The following is a 20520-nucleotide window of genomic DNA, read 5'->3' as shown; positions in this document are numbered from 1 at the left end:
TTAAGTCGAGTTGCACCGTTGGTCGCATCGGCGGAGGGAGGTGCACTGGGCAGCATTCCCAGATGCGAAGCCACACACTGTGGAGCCAGTGTGAAACCGCAGCTTGACTTTTATCCCCTCGCTTTCCAGCGGCGGGGCCACCGCGCCTGCAGAGCGCGTGCACAGCGCCCCCCTTGGTCGTTCCCGAGCGCTCCTCCCCCGCCCAGCCCACCCCCGCGACCAGCCGCCTGGGCCACGCGGGCTTCTTTGGGCTCCACGCACACCCTTAATCGGGTCCGAAACTTCGCCAGAGGCTCCCGCCCCGAAAAGGCCCTTCCTTCTTCCCAACCACTCCCAGAGGGAGGGACGGCTGCTCCCGGAAGGAGAGCACCACCCTCGCCCCCACAGAGCCCGACGCGGGCCACCAGCAGGGCGGGGGTCCCGGGGCCGCGGCGGGGTCGGCTCCCCTTCCGCGCCGGAAGTCCGCGCGTGCGCGCTGGCCGGCCGGGAGCGCGCGTCCGGCGCGGAGAGGCGGAGGGGCGGCGGGGGCGGGGCCGCGGCCGCTCACAGGGTGTCCCCGCCCCCGCCCCCCGGCGTTCCGCGGTCGCCGTGACAACCGGAGCGGCGGCAACGGCGGCGGGAGCGCGAGTCCGGCGCCGCCTCCCGGCCGCACCGCCAAAGCAAGCAGCCGCCGCCCGGCCTTGCTGCTCTCCCCGCCTCCCGGCCCGCGGGGAGGGAACGGCCCGCCCTCCGCCCGCCTGCCCGCCGGAGAGTGAGCGGCGCCCGTGCCGCCCCGCCAGCCCGCCGTTCCCCGGCCGCCGTTCGGGCGCGCGCAGCGAGCGGGAGCGACTATGCCAAGATGGTCCTGCAGGCGCGGAACAAGCACCGGGAGGCGGCCCCCAAGCCGCCCCAGCCGCCCCGCGCCTCTCAGTCGCCGCTGAGGGGGGCGCCGGACGCCGGCGCCGGGGAGCCCGGGCCCGAGCGCGCGCCCCGGTCCCCCGGGCGCAAGGGCGCCGCGGGCAGGAAGGGGCCCCGCGCCGAGCCCGCCGCGCCGCCCGCCGGAGGCGGGCTCGGGGGGCGCCTGGCGGCCGGTCTGCGTGGGGCGCTGGGCCTGCGGCGCGCGGGGCGCGGCCGGACCTGGACCACGCTCCTGCTAGGTGAGCAGCCCCAAAGCGCGGGCGCCGCCGGGACGCGGAACTTTGAGGCGCGAGCCCCTCTCCCCCTCCCCTGTATTCCCCTCCCACTTCCGCGCCGCGGAGCCCCGCCGCCCTGTCCCCGTCAGTTTGCAGCCTTCTCCGACTTTTCCTGGGACGTCCTCACCTCCTCCTCCCCTCCCCCTCCTCCTTGCTCAGCCTTCCTCGCTCCCTTCCAGTCCGCACTCTGTCTCTGTTTAAAAAAAAAAAAAAAAAAAAAATGGCCCCGAGATCAACAGCTGCCCGGCCTGGCTGCGAACTGACAGGTCTGCGCTAACGAGACTTGGGCGCTGCTGATTGGCGCGGACCGGCCGCCTTCCCGTTATCTCGGCCCCTGCCCGGAGGATGGTTTGCTTTGGGTTGGAAGCGATTCCGTGCTGCTCAAAGTAGAAGCTCATTCCCTATCCTAGAAAGTTGCTAAACTTATAATTGAATTTTAGAGTGCTTTTTTTCTTCTTGGCCGCAGACACCGCCGGTGGCACTTTGTGATTCCCCGCAGCACGTCACTTTCCAGGTTGTGTTGTGTTTTGGGCACTGGAGCCTTAATCCTCTCTGCTGACCTGGGAACGTTTGGTGTGGAGGGCTCCCCTCCGTTCCCGCTACCATGCACCAAATGGGTGATATGCAGCGATGTGCTGAACAAATAAAGTTCAAACAGTCACAGGTTGTGGACAGACTTCAGGTTTTCTTTGTTTCCTGATTGACATTCTGATAAGGCAAATTATTAGCAGTTTGGATAATGGGCCTAATTTTTCCAAACCAGTGCTTGGAAAATGGGAAATGCTGTAACACCGCCTTTCCTATATAATACATTAATGGATTTTGGCTACTGCATTATTTAACTGTTGGTGATTTATTCTTTGTTATCCTTTCAAATTCCCTTAGTGACCCAAAAGAATTTGGATTTCAATATAGGTGAAGGAATAGGACACAACAATCAGCTTCCCCTGAGATAACATCCACCACCAGAAGAAGCCACTCAATCATAAAAAACCAGAGTCATCACTGTGTGTGTGTGTGTGTGTGTGTGTGTGTGAGTGTGTGTGTGTGTGTTTGTGTGTGTTTTTTAATGGTCTCAGGTTGATATTGTTATTAGAGTACTTTTATATATTGTAGATTCAAGCCTCAAAAAAATCAGTATTTTCAGTATATTCCTCCCCTTTTTAGTAGGGAGCTTGAAAAAAACCTTGCCAGTATGCAGGTTAGATAAGTTCACCTTGGGGAGGCAGCATGGTACAATGGATGAGAACAGGCTCCAAATCCTGTTCAGAGTGGTTAAGTTTGGTTTAAGTTTCAAGTTATTTCCTTTGTGAGCCCTTCCTTCTCTGTGACATGGGATTATCACCTGCCCTACTTACTCTGAGGAGTAGAACTAAAAGGGGTGGCTAATATGTGGGAAGGCACTTTGTGTCTAAAGCCTTTAACAAGTTTTAGTTGCTATTATAAAAGCACATGCATAATACTGACTTGAGATCTGGTGACAGAATGAAGTTGCATTTTTGTCGAATGGCTAGTATAAACATAAACCAGTTTGTAGTGAAATATGGAATGACCACTTCTTTTTCAGAGGTTACAGTAACAACCATAGAATAATATAATATCTTGCCATTTTCTTTTCTTGTTATTGCATTTACTTTGAATCTCCTTTTATTGGATACCTTATATTTGGATTTCATGAGCATTATATTTAATGTTTCTACCTAAATACAGTTTTGTATTAATAGAGCAGTGTGGCACTTTACCTGACTTACCCCTTTGGGCATTGAAAAGAGGTACAGTGAAGGAGCTGTCCCTTATTTTTGGGTGTACTGTCATCAGATGTATGGAGGTTGGATGATTTTCTGTCCCTGCTAACCACTTAAAAGAGGCCACAGGACAGCCTGAGAGGTGATTCTGGAGAATGGGATGTAGGTTGTTTAGTTCTTCCTCTGGCCCTGTTCCTTTGGATCCTGCAAGAAGGAGCAGAGTTTAGACATTTTTGAAAGCCTCCTCATTCCCTTCCTTCTTGCCCTTCACAGAATGAGTGAGAATTGAGCTGACACTGTACAGGTTTACAGTATGGGATTTTGCTATGACAAAAATGGTTCATTTATGTTTTGGGAAGAAATTTTACAACTTGAACCTCCCTGATAGAAGCATACATTTTTAAAAGTTAGAAACTGACTGGAGATTCTCAGTTCTGTTTCTTGCATCTCCTCCATATATGCTAAGCACTGATGGACTCACTATGTACCATGGGGGCCCTTTCCACTGGTGGGCAGTGTTAATCACCGTTGCAAACATCTATTCAACAAACATGTGTTTTTCTTTTTCTTTTTTGGATATCATTTACTATTTATTTAGTGGTAACAGTCATAAAAAGAAATATTTTTCAAATGTGTGTTTTTAGAAGTATCAGTCCAGTAGCTCCCTATATAAGCCAGGGGCAACAGTGGTATAGTAAGAAGAACCATGATGGTGTTTCTCCATCTTTTTTGACCATAACCCACAGTAGGCAATACAATTTACATTAAACCTGCTCACACTTCTGAAAGTGCAACCCAGTGCGTTTGTGCACATTTCTGTCTGTTATTCTGTTTAGGTTTGTCAGTGTCCTGGCAGGAAACAGATTTAATAAACGGACTGTTTTCAAAAGTGAACAGTTTTGTGGAACCCACAGAGGGCATCGAAACACCCAGGCTGTCAGCAGTGAGAAAGTGCTACCATGTCTGGGCCTGATGGGGGAAGGGGAGCTTCATCAGGAGCTGAACCCAAGGAGAGCTGTGATGTGGGAGCAGGATCTCCCCCCAAGAGAAGTGACCCCATACTCTTCTCCAACCTTCTACTTTGCCCACTCATGCCTCTCACTGGCTGACCAACTGGAACCCCTCGGGCAAGGGACCCAACTGAATCATTCTGTAGGGCTGGGAACTAGGCAGAGAAGGGAAGAGAATGGATTTAGATAGGCAAATGAAGTCTGACCAGCAAATATGTGCATGTGCTTTAAAACAAGTGTCATGTTAACAATCTTACTTCTGTAATATACTGTATACTGTGATTTTCTATTCTGTCCCTTTTAAAACAATGCCATTTTATAAACTGTTGAGTTTTATGGTCTAGTGTATAACACTAGAAAAACCTACAGTGAAAACATTGCCTTAGAAGAACTGTTTTCTGATTTTTTTACCTATTTCAAACTAGTTGGGTACCTGAGCAAAGCACTTAGCTTCTCCGAGCCTCAGTTTGTAAGCACATGTAAAAATGGGAAGGCTGGAATAGACTGGTGGCTCTCAATCTTAGCAATACTGGACTAGAGTCATCTGGAAGCTTCAAGAAATCCTAATAGCCAAGCCACACATCTGACTAATTAAATCAAAATCTGGGGATGGGGTGAGGTGGAGGGAAATGTCAGTAATTTTTAAGTCCGATGTCCTGCCTCTCCGTAGAAGCAGCTTGTCTAGCATCACGGGGCTGTAATTCCTACATGGCAGCGATCCCCTAGTACTAAGTGGTTCTCACCTCCCCTCTTTTAGGCGGGGACACACAGTCCAATTTGCCCACGTTTCTCCTAGTCTATTGTTTTCTCAAAACTGGGGCTGTGAGTTGCCATTCATCAACTGACATGGCTGTTATTTTAATTAGAGTTGAGAGAAGAGTGATGTGTTTCTTGTACCCATGTCTATTATCAGAAGAGGGAAGAAAAAAGCATAGTTGGAGAGGGCTGTGTGTTTCAAGGAGAAATGGAAGGGGTGCTATCCTTTGTGGAAGTGAAGAATATACCTGTTAAACATGCAAATAGAGCATGCCTGTGGTGAAAGACTGCAAGGTAAGATGCCATTTACAAAACATAATAAATTTGTAACCTGAATATGGAAGAGAAAGATACTGAAAACTACTTTTTTCCCCCTTTCATCTGTCCTGCTTGGTTCCTTAACATACCTGCCTGGTTCGTTAACATACCTGCCTGGTTCCTAGGATCAGTGGCAACCGCACCCTTGCTGAAAGCTGGTTCTGTGTTGGCAAGGCCTCTCAACCACAACATGATGACATGTTGGGTTGGATAATTCTTTGCTGGGGGGTGGGGAGGGGCTGCTGTCCTGTGCATGGTGGGATGTTCAGCAGCATCCCTGGCCTCTACCTATTTGACGTCAGTAGCACGTCCCCCGTTGTGACAACCAAAATGTCTCCATATATTGGCAAATGTCCTTTGGGAAGCAAAACTGCTTTTGTTCTCCACAATTTATGGGAGTGTGAAAGCCCATATAATAGGAAAGAAATATGGCTTTTTAGGGGCAGAAGGGGTAAGAAAGTGGGTGGAGGCAGAAGATTGAGGTTAGGTGTTAGCCATAGGACTGCGTAGGAGGCAGTGTGGTGTGTTTGAAATAGCACAGGCATCTCAATACTGACCTGCATTTGAGTCTTGTTTCTACACTTAAAAGTTATAGATCCCTAAATGTCTCTGACTCTTGCTTGCTTCATCTTTAAAATGGGGATTATATGAGGTGCCTGGGTGGCTTTGTCAGTTAAGTATCCGACTTCGGCTCAGGTCATGATCTCACGGTTCATGGGTTCCAGCCCTGTGTTGGGCTCCACACCGTCAGTGGGATTGTCTCTCTCTCTGCCCCTCCCCAACTCATGCTTTTTCAAAATGAATACACTTTAAAATAAAAAATAAATAAAATGAGGATAAATGCCCCACACGGTTATGGTAAAGAATAAATAATATCTGTAACAGCAGCTCTATTCACATTTACCAATTACTGAATGCCTACTACAGCTGATGCTAGCTTTGGGGGATAAGAGGGAGGACAAGACAAGCTGTATGTAGCCCCTGTCTCCAAGGAACTCCATTCTAAAAGGGCCGGGAACAAATAAGAATAATAGTACATTGTAGTAAGTCCAGTGGAGGAAAGAAAAAGGGCTAAGATAGAAAAAACAGGAGAGACCCACTTTAGGGTCAGAAAAATTTGGGGGGAGTTGACCTTAGAGGCAAGACCTGCGGATGAGAAGATGCATACTGTCCGGAGAAGAAGGGGCATTGTGGACATGGCACACGACATGTGCTGAGGTAGGCCAGAGCTTAGCCTGTTCAACATGAGAAGGCCACAAACCAGAGCTCCTTAAGGAGTTGGGGTTTTATTCCTAGCATGACGGGAAGCCACTGAGGAGTATTAAACAGGAGAGTAACGTGACTTAAATTTTATTTTGGGAAATCTACACTTGGGAAAATGGGCTGTGGAACACAAGGGCAGAGCTGGGAGCAGCCAGTGGGGAGGCTCTGGCAGGACTCCGGCAAGAGAGTTGTTGGTTATGATGAAGGGGATAGATTTGAGATCTGCTTTGGAGAGAGAAATGGAAGGGTTTGCTGGTAAATTGGGCTTGGATTGAGGAAAAGGGAAGGGCTAGGAATAATTTCTCAGTTTTGGCTGCTGTAACTGGGGATATAGGGTGCATTCACTGAGATCGTGAAGACTAGGGGCATGGTGAGGGGCTGGGTTTGAGGGAAAAGATTGGAATTCTATCCTGGACGTGTTTCCGTTGCAATATTTGTGAGATGTCCAAGTAGAAATGTCAAGCAGGCAGTGGGACATAAGAGAAGATGTCAGAATGGAAACAAAATAGGACATCACCAGCAAATGGGTGTTAATTCCCAAATTAATGGGAATTAATAATAACACCTTTTACTGAAATGGGGTTTACTCTGTGCCAGACATAGTTCTAAGTGCTTTAGATAAACTCATTTATCTTAGACTCAATTCACTGCTAACTCAGGCCTGACCATGACACTGTGATTGCCATACCTGTTTTATCAGACAGGGGATCTGAGGCACACAGCTGTTAAATAACTTGCCCAAGACCATCTCTAGAATGTGGAAGGCTCAGGATTTGAATCCAGGCAATGTGGCTTCAGAGTTTGAGCTCTTAACTGCTCTGCTGTATTTCATCTTCTCCAGGGTGAGTATAGCAAAAGAAGAAATGAAGCCCCAGGACTCTGTTCAGAGAAATGGCAATATTTAATGCTCAATTAAGTGTTAGCTTTCTTGTTTCTTCCTTCAGGGGAAATAAAGCAGAGAGGGATCATGCGTGGAGGTACGGGGACAGGAAGTGGAAAGAGAGCGTATTAGGGTGGCATAAAGGATGAGAAAAGCTGAGGAGCTGTGAGGCACAGGGACCACTGGCCATCTTGGTGGGATGGCTGTCAAGTAAACGCTTAGCCACAACTGAGCATCAGCTCTAAGGATGTGTTAATACATAGATGTTGGGCCAGTACATTTCCTTAGAAAGCCAGTGAATAAGATGGGAATTTGGGATTTAAAGGGTTTCTTCAATGTTTAAAACCAGTTTTTTCTTTCTGAAATAGACTCTGGTTAACTCTAAACAACAGTCATAATCACTTAAACATATTTTTTTTATTAAAATACACAATTGGAGGGGTTCTGAGTATGTTATATTTGTGTGTGCTCAAATTAACAAATGTGATGAGTTTAGATTGTGTAAGTATAAGGAGACATTACCAATATGTGATTGATTCTTGGCCCATAGTATGGCATCATTACTGAAAGCAGATAAAATTTTATTATACACATATGCATATTTGCATGTTGATAAATTTGAACTATGGCCATTTTTATAAGTTTTATATGCTTAGCCTGTTAGGCTGTATTAATGTGTCTTAAAATGTATGTTAATGAGATACTTACATTATCATAGAGACCTATAAGCCTGTGTGCATGTTTCTAAGCAGGCCAGCTTTAGGCTGCGTACTTTGTATGTTTAGTTCTAAATTCTTGTGTCGTTAGTTTATCTTTTGCCATTGGATTGTACTTTACACAAACCATTGGAACATTACTCTTCCAGGAAGGAGTCTGCTAGTTTTCTTTAGTTACCATTCTAATGAGTGTTTGTCCTCAGAGTTGGTAAAAATTACATCTGTTTCTAGGTCAGGACCTTTATGCTGCTGTTTAATTCTGTAAAAGGCAGTTTCATAGGAAAGATCAGTTCTTCATGGATGATCTTTCACAATTCAAGAATCATTGAATAGGAATAAATTTAAAAGTGGAAGTATTGATTTGTAGAGTACATAAATCTACAACTGTTGTAACTTTTCTCTTTTTTGTTTTCATACTACTTTTTATTTTCTCAGCATTGTCCTTTTTCCTCCCTGAATACATTTAAATTAACAGCTCACATACATATCTTCACGTTTGTCTGGCATATTCCTTCATGTTTGACTTCCTTTCCGGAGTAACCGATTGTCAGGTATGTTTTTCACTACTGTCACTACACATGATCAACGCTTGGACAGTATTTTGTAATTTTAACTTCTTGCAGCAAATGTTAATAACCTAGTCACCAAAATCACAGGAGTTCAGTGTGATTCATTGTACTAACTAAGGATGGGGTGATTTTATCTTCTAGTTTACAGTAGTACCAACTATATCTTAAACAAAGTTTATAAATTACTTGGCCACTTACTTTGACAAATTTTTAACTTGAGATTGTTGTAATTCAGAAGAGTGAGGCTTTAGTCATTATTTTTATACAACTCAACTCAAATTTGCCCAAAATGCTATTGCTCTGTGTTGAATTTGTCTATTAGTTCCTAACAGTAATCACTAGTTTTTTGTAATGCAGCTTTTCAGTGCTGCTATTGTCAAATCTCAGAATCTTTTCTCCACATTAAAAAATTTTTTTTAATGTTTTATTTATTTTTGAGAGGGAGAGACAGTACAAGTGGGGGAGGGACAGAGAGAGAGAGAGAGAGAGAGAGAGAGAGAGAGAGAGAGAGAATCCTAAGCAGGCTTCAGGCTCTGACCTGCCAGCACAGAGCCTGATGTGGAGCTCAAACTCATGAACAGTGAGATCATGACCTGAGTCAAAGTTAGATGCTTACCTGACTGAACCACCCAGGCGCCCCCTCCACATTTTAATAATCATCATAAAGTACTTATATAACTGGCACAGTGCTACTGTTTTCCACCACATTTAAAGGTTTTTTTTTTTTAATAAGACCTCATTTCTCATTCTTTTGTCCTCTTTGATCTCCATGGAAATATCATAAGAAATCCAGACTGAAAGGTTGGTTACTGGAATTTTACATGTGAAGAAAGTAAAGTAGGCCAGGTGAATGGCCTGACATCATTAGTGAGTTCACAGGGGGAAGTTTGAGATTGAAGTTAAGGTCTCTTGGTTTGTTAAGCACATCTGTCAAATTGTAGGTTTCAGATCTATAGTTTAAGGTAGCTGTCAAAGATACATTAATGGGAAAATGACCTGATAACTCTTTTGGCAAAAACACTCTTTGCTGGCTTCTGCTTATTTGGGGGAGTCACTCTCTTCTATCCTTATGGTCAACTTGTTAGTTTCCATTTTGTTTGTGCTTAACTATTTTTGAAGATGATTAAATTGTGGATTATTTTTTATTGTGTTGGTTGGGTGTTTGGCATTAGTATAAAAACAGAGTAGTAATCAGTGGTATCGTGGTTTTCTTAACCATTTAAAGAATAAAGTACACTTTGTGATATCCAAGGGCAGTTTGCAGTTTGGGGGATGGAATCTATAATCTAAAGATTGGGATGGCTTATTGATTAATAAACTTGCTAAAATCTTTTGCTTCGTGTGATGGGTCTGGGTTTATATTGTGCACGTGTGGGTTTTCTTTCCCCCTGTAATGAAGAGATGCAGCATCTACACTTTTCACATTAGGTTTACTAAAGTTTTAACAGTTTTTCTATGATTGCTCAGAAACATTAAATGGGCTAGCATATTATTTTGGGTCTGTATTTATTTAGCTACCTAAAACACTGAAATGCCTTTTTTCAATAAGGAGAAAGTTACTTTATGAAAATGATTAACGTAGGTAACTGAGTTAGAAATATTTGTATTCATATTATCTGAGAATAAGATTTTTAAAGGAAGTTAGAATTGATTGCTGTAAAAGCCCATATGCTGGGTAATTGTTCTATTAAGTATTCCCTACTTTAATATATGTATATATGTAAATATTTAAAGACGTGAACATTTATTTTGTATATTTCTCTGTTTAGAATAGCCTAATTATATTCTCTTTGAAGATGGTGATATATATTTTCTGTGCTCTGTTTTCATATATTCACCTTAAAATAAGCCTTTGTCCTTGATTTTTGTATTATTTCTAGAGCATCTCCTCCCACATTTGAATGCATTCTTTTGGTTAAATGTGCTTATTAAACATTTTCATGCCTGAGCTTCCAGTCACAAGGACATCAGTGGCCAGAGTCCCAAAATCCAGACTTTTCCTCCAGGCCTTGGTGCATCCCAGTCATGTGACCTTGCACCTCATGGGAAGATAAGAGCCATATTTGACTCATAAGGACTCCTGGTTCTTTTCCCTTAATGTGTGAAAGTGTTTTGTAATCTGCAACTGATAAACAGATGTTAGACATTGTCATTGTAATTGAGAGCCTCCTAATTTTTTCCTGTTGTAATGTACTGTTTTGCTCAATGCCAAATATATGTAGGAGATTCAAATAATCTAAAGTCAGCCTTGCAGCCATCATCACATAGATCACTGAATTCTAGATCTTACTAGTAGTGTCTTCAAATCATGCCTGAATTTTAAAGGGGTCCTGGTTCTTAAGACTGAGTATCTCTATTAATACATTGAGTGCATTCCTTTTTTTCTCCATTCAAAGAAGAAAACAATAAAAGGACCAAACCTACAAAGACTTCTAGTTTGGGGAGCAGGAAGATGAAAACAAAAACAGAAAATAACCAGGGAAGCAACTTGGAGAATGTGAAGTCCGATGTATTAGTGGTAATTGTTGTGGCTATATGAGGTCATTAAGTGTGAGGAATAGAGATAACCAAGTAAAAACCACTTATTAACATCTGGGAAAAATGAGACTTAGACTAAATAACTTATAAGTCATATAAAATCCAGGGACTCTTTCTTTTTAGGAGTGACGTTCTTGCCAAGAGAGGTTAAAAAAAAGGATTTTATTTTCAATTTTAGTTCTTTCCCTTTCTTAATCATTGTTTTCTGCTATCAGGATTTTGACAGTTTTTCTATCAGAGTATCATTTGAATTAATATTTGCCTTTTCCTAATAAAAATTGCTAAAAGTGTAGATTTCCAAGCCCCGCAAGTGAGAGAGATTGAATTAGGGTCTTTGAGAATGTAATCTTAACATGCCCCTCCTAGGTTAATATTTTCAATCCTAGTTGCATATTAGAATCACCCCCAGTGCCAAACCTAGCACATTCAAACCTCCCAGGTGACTCCACTGTGCTGTCAGTGTTGACACATTGTCCTTAAAAGTGTTTACAAGTCATCTGAGGGGTCTTGTTAAAATGTAGATTTGGAGCCCGGGATTCTGGGATGGGACCTGAGAGTCTGCATTTCTAGGGAGCTCTCACGTGATACAATTACTGCTGGAGGGCACTTGGAATACAGAGAACCATTTCTCAGGTTACATTTTGTGGACAACTACCTACACTCTGTTCCAGTCATTTTTGTGCCAGTGATAATTAGCCTTGACTGTACATCAGAATCCCTTGTGAATTAAAAAAAAAAAATCCCTAGAGTTTCAGATTTAGGGGTTCTGGATTAATACTCAAGTATCTCCAGTTTTATTTAGTGCCAGGGATGATTCTAATGCAATCCCAGGGTTTAGACCACTGTGACTTCATATTACTGTATTAGGATAGATTCTCTGAAACTCTCTTTTCTTTAGTGGCTCAGTGCTTTCCAACCTTTTTCATGTCATGGCACACGTAGGAAATGATAATATTTGTGTGGCGTGGGGTGGGTGAGTGCTCTCTTCAAAACCTGGAGGTTACTGGCCCCCCGGGACTCTGGTGCTGCCATCCTTAGCACTCCAGGCCCCATTGGCTGAGAAGCTTTGTCAAACTCCTTTCCTGGTGTTCAGTGGAGCTCTGAGAGCCTGACACACTATACATATAGTGAGTGGGCCCTCAGTGAATATTGTCTTGTTATTGCCATTATAATTTGTGTTCTGTACTATGTATCAGTGATGGAACTTCTTTTTCATGTTCGAGCCCAGTCCACCTACAGCTTTACTGTAGCTGTCTTCTTTTCTGGCTGTCCACCAGAAATCCCTACCTAAGTTGTACTCCTGTCCTGAGCCCTGTCCCTCCCTCCCACCCCCCTTTGATAGACCTTGCCCTGAGAAAGTCATTACTGATCTGCCTTCTCAGATTTTTTTTTACAGTTTGTAGACTTTGTGCCCTTTGTTGAGTGCCTAATATGTTCTCTCATTATATTGCGTGTGTACCTAAATCATATCTCTCAAATATTTTATTTTTGATGTTGGATAATGTTTCTTTAAAAAAATTTTTTTATGTCTTTATTTTATTTTGAGAGAGAGACAGAGCGCGAGCAGGGAGAGGGGCAGAGAGAGAGGGAGACATAGAATCTGAAGCAGGCTCCAGGCTCTGAGCTGTCAGCACAGAGCCTGACATGGGGGCTCGAACTCACAGACTAAGATCATGACCTGAGCTGAAGTCAGATGCTTAACCCACTGAGCCACCCAGGTGCCCCTGATGTTAGATAATATTTCTTTAGTGTTGTTGGTTTCTAGGAAAATGTGTTGTGCATCTAGTAGGCATTTAGATACTTGTTGACTTTAAAGCACTTATAATTCTCAAAAATCTAGGTGCTAGAAAGAAGGCAGGAGCTGAGCTTATGGTATAACAACTGTCTTCTCTTTCTTAAACTGGATTCTACAAAATGTCTTTTCACTTGTTACTTGATTACACAGAAACTGGCCTCTGTTTCATTATAGGTACTATAGACTGAAAATATGATTTCTTCCAATATATTAATTTTATTGTAATATATAGGCCTTCATGTAATGGGAACCCTTTGAACAGTTTGGAATGCTTAGATATTGTCTTTAGGTATTTAGGTTTTTATTTAATGGGGTGCATTCTTTAATTTCTCTTACATGGTGATTGTCATTTAACAGTTCAACCCAGTGAGGTGCCAGGCGTCATGCTAGGACATGTAGATATTAAGAGGAATTAAACACAAGCTCAGCTTCAAGGCCATTCCATTCTAGCAGAGGAAACTGGCGTGTGCATGACTAGCTATTTAGGTGCTGTAATAAAGGTATTTTAGCTAGGATGGCAGGATCAGCTTCACAAAATGCCACATTTGAATTCCTGTGATTTGAAGGATAAAGTAGGAGTTTACAGACAGAAGCAAAAGCATAGCATCATGAAACACTTGGTATTTTAGGGGACTGTTGCCCAGTGCAGCGCGCATGAAAGGCATGTGGTGGGAATCAAGTGAAAACAGACCGGAGTGTGGGCTCCATGGTTTGAGGCTTCGGGAGTTATGAGACTTTTCAGACAAGGGGATGAGATGCTTAAACCTGTACATTTCGAAATTGACTTCATTCTCCAGGATGGATTGTTGATGTGGAACAAGGAGACAGACTATTTACTGGTGGCTTTACCTTCTGGAAAGAAACTTAAACTCTGAACAGACCCTTGAGAACAATAAGAAATGATTAGTAAGGATTGAGTATAGAACTTGTCAAGGTTGATTTGGAAACCTTGTCCAATAGATTTAAGGGGAGCATCCTTAACCTTTTTTTATGTCATTTGTCACTTGAGGGTTAGGGAGGCTAAAACTCTTTAGAATGCTTTAAGTATGGATTAACCTCAATTTAGGAATAAATTGTATTACATTTTGCAAGTCATTATGGTCTTAGAATACATTTTTCCATATAAATATTGTTACAAGATGAGGTCAGCAAATGCCCACAAATGGGAGAGGAGGCAGCTCCTTCCCAGTGGGAAGAAAGGGAGGTTTGGAATTAGAACCCCTGGCTCCAGGTGATTCTTGCCATTTATCAGCTATGTGCCTTTGGGGGAAATGACCTCTTAAAGGCCTAGTTTTTCATTTGTAAAATAGGAATAAATACTCCCACTGCTGTGTGAGAATCAAATGAGACAGTTTGTGAAGGTAGCTCTGAGTTTTAAGTCAAATGCTAGTTACGTAGTACACACATGTAAGGGACAATGTAACGTGGATGGGATAATATATTCAGGATCAGAAATATCTGTTGGCTGCAGGAGAGCCTCCTGCAGGTTAGCACAGGAGAGCAAAGGCAGAGGCAGCCCATCTTGGCTTCATGGTTCTTGCTCTCACACCTTGAGGAGGTGGAAAAGGAAAGGAAAGGACTGTGCATTAGAGTGCAAAAGACTCAGCTGAGTATCTTAAAGATGCAGATCACAGGGCTCTACTTCGCAGCAATCCTGATGGGGGTTGGTGGGTGTATTCATAAAGGGGTTCTGGACTTCTGAGTCATCTGCTGGGGTGAGGCAACTTGGGCGAAGGGAAGAGGCTGGGAGAGGAGGTGAGGGCCGGCAGGGGCCGGGTGCCAGGCAGAGAGGGATTAGGGTTTAGGAGCCATTGAGGGAGGATTGAGCTGAACCTATGGAAGAGCCCCTTCTCCCATTTCTTTTTCCTTTCCTCCTGCCCTCCCTGCTGCTGCTGACCACTGTGGGCCAGGCATTGGGATGGGGACAGGGGATGTCCCCTCCCCGTTTTCCCAAGACACTGGACTTGCTGGTGTGGAGCAATCCAGAGGAAAAGAACAAAGGCCACCTTGGGGAGCTGTGGCTAGAAGGAGAGGGGTCAAAGGGAACTGAGCTGGGGTGGACTTCTGGGACCTCGCCTGCTCACCTGGGGGCACTCGTCCTCCCCTGCTGCCTGCTGCTGTGCTGCAGGTGAGAGGGGAACCAAAAGCTTAGGCACCTGCCTGGTTGTAGAGGGAGGCTGGTGGGGGTGTCAAATTTGCACTAAGTAAGTGGGGACTCAATTTTTGGAAAAAAAAATCTATTACTTACATACAAGTGTATGTGTGTGTATCCATCAATCAGAGTACATTCAACCTTATTATGTGGACATGATTTAGATGATTTCGTTTCCCCTTTAATTATATCAAGTTGTACCCATTAATTCAGCAAACATTTCATTTGAGCTGTGTGCTCCAGTATGTGGTCAGCTTCCTGTAAGTACTGTGGTATAAACCTCAGTAAAACATCGTTTCTGCCCTCAGGGAGTTACATTCTAGTTTGTTTAAACAAGATTCTAATAACAGGAGAAGAACAATTTTCAGTGGCTAGGCCTCTCAAATCCCATGAAACTGAAAATTGATATAATGTGACATATAATCTGGTACAGAATTTCTTTAATCAGAAAGTGGAAGGAGTGTCCAATTTAGCTTCAGAGGGTTGGTAATTTAAGTGCTTCCAGCAAAACATAAGAGCCTTTCAGAATTCTCAGCCATAGGATTGCAATCTTTTGAATTAGATTACAAAGCAAACCTTTCCTTGAACACTTTTCTTCTTATGGAATCGGCTTGGATTTTTGGAAGTTCGGGTTTTTTTCAATGTTCCGATTAAAAGAAAAAAAAACATGCTAAATTCACCACAGTACCTTAGAATGACAAAAAAAATAGCATGTGTATTAAAATGGAAAAAAAGGGATTATCAATTTTGTGACACTCCCAAAAGACTATATAGACAGGGTTGATGATCACTGGACTAAATTTAGAGAAAATCATTTATAATCTTTTCTGTAGGCAAGAATGCAAGAAAAGCTCTTTAAGGGTGCCTTCAGAAGTTTTTGTCATTTTATGTCTTTCTGCTTAAATTATATGCTCACAAGGCAGTATCTGCCTTACTGAGGCTTTCATTTTCAAATGAAAAAAAATGTATATATATATAAATATATGTATACACACACATAGCTTATTTCAATTTTGAATAAATTAAATCATAACTCTACATTTTTATGTAAAAATTACTAGTTTCTGTAAAGTATGCTGCATATATCAATAGATAAATTGCAACTTTCCACCCCTTTTATCTTAAGGAAAAAAAAAAAAGAAAGAAGGGAGCAAGATAATTTAAGGTAAGGAAGCCCCGGCTTTTGTCTTACCCTTGCCCCCCCAGTCCTCCTCAAGAGGCCAGGCAGTGTATGGCTTTCACGTTAAAGTTCTTGTCTTCAACTTCCCTTTCTCTGTTTACTTGCTTTGTTTCCTTGGTCAAGTTCCTCCAGTTCTCTGAGCCTCAGTTTCTCACTATATAGTGGGGAAATACTGGTGTCTACCCTATGGGATAGTTGTGGGGATCTACTGGGTTGGTTTAGGTAAAGCACTTCAAAAGTACCTGGCATGTAATAAGAATGAAAATGTCAGCTGCTTTATTATTATTACTACTAAATTGAAAGGAGCAAAGGAATTGAAAACACTGAGCATATTATGAATCGACCCTGGGGGCTATGAAAGAGCTCCATTCAAATGCCCCAAATTCCAAGAACAGTTTAGTGCTTCAGGGATTGAATTAGAGGAAGGCACCAAAGGCCACTTGGTACCTTCCTTCCTTCCGTTCTTCTCCTGAAGAATTGTGGTATTCTGAGGAAGTAGAGAGGTGATTGCCTTGAGAAATCCTATTTATCACTCCAGAGTCCTGAAGGTTAGAGGCTAATTTAGAAGCAGATGTGAAATGCACTGCCAGTGAAGTCAGTAGAAGGCAGGATGCCCTCTTTTACCAGAATTACTTAGTATTGTTCCAGAAGTCTATTATTATTGTCAAGTGGGAAGAAGATACTAACAGCAAAATTATAAAATATGAGCAAAATTATTAAAAAAATTTTTTTTAATGTTCATTTATTTTTGAGAGAGAGCACAAGTGGGGAGGGGCAGAGAGAAAGGGAGACACTGAATCTGAAGCAGACTCCAGGCTCTGAGCTGTCAGCACAGAGCTGGAAGTGGGAAGTGGGGCTCAAATCCACGAACCATGAGATCATGACCCAAATGGAAGTCAGATGCTTAATGGACTGAGCCACCCAGGTGCCCCGCAAAATTATTATTTTTAAATAATATTGTTCAAAATAGAGAGTTGAATATAAACCAAAAAAAGGTAATAAAATTAATAATTTAGTACGAGTCAAAAATAAATACATGGCAAAATAATTACACTTCAAAAATAAGTACATTAACAATATTCAGTAAAGTGTAATAAAAAAGATTTCGTGGATATTAGCAGAAAAATGTTAAGCTCACAAAGGAGACTTAAGAAATATGAATCAACTATGTAACTACTATATTAATTCTACCGATAGGATTTTTGTCAAGGGCAATTGAAAAGCAAGTTGAATAATTGAAGGTATGTACTATGTTTATGGGTATATACATATGGATTCATGTCATCACCGTGTAGCTTCTTTCCAAATTAATTTAGAAATGAAACTCCAATTACAATCTCAAAGGGATTCCCAAAGTAGAAGGGTGTAAGGTGTTCCATACATTAAAGATGGCATTTACATTCAGTGAGAGAACGATTTATTCAGAACATGATAGTTAGATTATTGAGAAAATAAAGCCCAAATCGTGTTATGTATGGTGAGGTGAAGTCTTTGAAGGCAGAAGCCAAAAAAGAAATGGATGGTAGATTTGTCAACAAGAAAAAATCAAAATTTTGGAAGATCCAAGTAATATATATAACAAATGTCAAATGACAAACCTAGTTAAATATTTGCAGTTTTAGTGACCCAGAAGGAGTAATCTGTCTTTTATAACCATTACTATCTCCTAGGTAACATGCATTTTTTAATATTTAAAAATGTAAATACTTGTTTAAGAAAAAGGCAATAAGATCTAGACTGTTTGGTTTTCATTTCTAAGAGTATTTCATAGTTCAGTCCCTTAGTAGTTATTTAATAAGAAGCCTGCAATAGGGTGAATCTTGTGGCATAAGAAAATTGGTATCGTTTGGATTCATCTTAATATGTTTTTTGTTCTTGGACAGAAAGCAACTATTGATTCTCCTATGAGACTGATTTTATTATTAGCTTATTTTCTCTCCCTTACCTTTTCTTTCTTCCTTCTGCCCTGATGAGAGAAAAAACAAAAACAAAAAACCTCTAAAGGCCTGAGATATAAGGGAAGTTATTTTAGATTTCTTTCTAAGTCAGCATGACTGTACATAAACTTGGTTTAAAACAAACGCCTGATTTATGGCCCACCACTCCTACATTATACACCTGCTTTGTAAATGAGTAGCCTAAGGAAAACCATCTTGTCTTTAAGATATCGATCATTGCTCTTACTTGCATTCCTTGACATTAAACTTATGTTTGCTGCCTGTATGCTAATCTGTAATCTTTTGAGCTTTTACAAGATGTAAAAAAGTATATAACCTTGTAAAAATTGTTTACTCTCTGAAGCACTTCTCTGTGAAGAGCATGTTTCTTGGGCATCTGTCCTAACTTGGGCTCCCGTAAAACTCTCTTATTTTAGCGATTCTAAAATGTTTGCTTGTTTTGTGTCAACAGCCCTCCCTCTTCCTTCCTTCTTTACTATATTTCATGATAAATTTGTTTAAAAAATAGTAAAATTTATCATAAAAATCCAGATATTGCAGCAATATACAATAAGTGATAGTTTCTTATTTTATTCATCCTCAGTCCGGCGCCCTGAGGTCACCATATGTCTTTATTCTTGAGTTATTTCTTACTGTTGTTTCTATTCCTCTGGCAGTTCTGTTTGTGGAAGTTTCCATGTGAGGGTTCCTTGGATAGTTTTTGGCAAATAAAGGGCCTGCATTTTGTTGAGTGAGTGAATGAATGAAATTTATAGATACATGCCTAATTCTTTTGTAATCCAGGCTGTTGGATTTTAAGCATAGCCCTGGGGTTTCTTCCAAAGAGTCTCTCTTCTTTCCCCAATCGCTAAGAATCCAGCATTTTATGTCCCAAATTTTACCTTGCTTATTTTTGCAATGCTTTTCTATAAGGTGAACACGTTTCTTTATGCTAACATAGTAATTTAAATTTCTTTTTTCTTCCAGCTGCCTTTGCAGCAGTGTTGCACTGGTAAGATTGTTTTCTTCTCATGTATTTTATGCAGATCATTACAACTTACCAAAGCTATTTCCCATATATATAAAGAAAAAAATTTCAGTATGATAAGGATGAATATATATATATTAATTACTACAGGCAACACAATAGCTTGAAAAAGTAGTTTAATTGATAAATCGAGGTCAGAATAATGTAATTTTTTAATAAAAAAAAGAGATCCATTATTGAAGAGGTTATATTTGAGGCTCTATTTCACTTAACGTTAATATAGTGTTCATGTTGAGAGGAAGATTAATTTTTTTAATCTTCTGGATAGAGTGAAATATGAATTTCATTAATCAGATATTTCTGAAATGGGAACCCAATGACATTTATAGTTCATTTATAGTTTTATTGTATGTAGGTTAAAATATTGTTATTCTGGTTCATTCTAATTTTAAAATCTAATTTGAATGTGTATTCTAATAGAAATTTTAGTAGAAATGTTAAGACATACAGAGTGGAAAAACAAATGTGGACACCGTTATCTTTGACTTTCGTTACAAAATTATGTGCAAATTTCTAGATTCTTTTATGTTTGCTCTTGGTTTCTTTTCAAAATAATACTTAGCATAAGTTCAACACTGCTGCTCTGTTAACTCTTTTGTTTTTGCAGGAGCCATATAACACACCTCTTTGAAAATGATCGCCACTTTTCTCACCTCTCAACGTTGGAAAGGGAGATGGCTTTTCGCACTGAAATGGTTCGTTTTCATGTGGTATTTTAGGAATCTAAAAACTTGAAGCTTTTTATCAGGGAAATTTTCAAAGATGTTCCAAAGTAGAAAGAGCAGACACCTCCCATGCCCCATCCTGTGGCTTCAACACCTGGAGACACAGCCATCTTTCTTTCATTCCCTCACCTCCACACAGCCATCTCTTTTTAAAGGAAGCCTCAGACATCGTATCATTTCGTCTGTAAATACTTTCGTATGTATCTCAAAAGAGGAATTTTTTGTTACCCACAATACTTCTGGCGCACTTGAAAACGATAAACAGCAATTGCTTAATACTATCAAATGTCAGTCAGTGTTTAAGTGACCTACTGGCTTTTTTTTTTTTTTCCTTTTTACAGTTGGTGTGTTGGTAGGCTTGAATTAGGATTCAGACAATGTCTACACATTGCGCTTTAGTTGATGTATCTCTTGTCTTTTAATCTATAAATTCCACTTCTGATTTTTGTTGTTCTGCTCCTTATTTGTTGTAGAATCCAGGTTATTTATCTTACAGAATTACCCACAGTAATTCATGTCATTTATTATGTTCCACTGCCCCAAGTTTCCTGAATAATTGAGAGAGACCTGATAACTGAAGATTCAGTGGTGTTCTTTTTGTCTGTTTTTTTTGTTTGTTTGTTTGTTTCGGTAGGAATATTTCATAAGCGGGTGTACATTTGCTGTATCATACAAAGAGGCACACCATATCTGGTTGTCTCACTTTCTGTGATGCC

At 41.4% G+C, this 20520-nt stretch overlaps 1 protein-coding gene across 4 annotated transcripts in view; it reads left to right on the top strand.

The window, feature by feature from the left end:
• The first annotated feature begins 746 nt into the window (after window positions 1-746).
• The window catches only part of DPY19L1 (dpy-19 like C-mannosyltransferase 1), a 97419-nt gene continuing 77645 nt past the window's right edge, over window positions 747-20520 (top strand). For all 4 annotated transcript variants that reach the window (XM_043589241.1, XM_043589240.1, XM_043589239.1 and 1 more), the window contains exons 1-3: window positions 747-1136; window positions 19019-19043; window positions 19687-19774. In XM_043589241.1, coding sequence (XP_043445176.1) covers window positions 839-1136; window positions 19019-19043; window positions 19687-19774 — 411 coding nt within the window. In that variant the 5' untranslated portion in view covers window positions 747-838. The remainder of the gene's footprint in view (window positions 1137-19018; window positions 19044-19686; window positions 19775-20520) is intronic.

This window comes from Prionailurus bengalensis, chromosome A2 (assembly GCF_016509475.1).
Source record: "Prionailurus bengalensis isolate Pbe53 chromosome A2, Fcat_Pben_1.1_paternal_pri, whole genome shotgun sequence".
In the NCBI taxonomy this organism is placed as follows: domain Eukaryota; kingdom Metazoa; phylum Chordata; class Mammalia; order Carnivora; family Felidae; genus Prionailurus; species Prionailurus bengalensis.
This window is presented reverse-complemented; position numbering and strand designations above follow the sequence as displayed.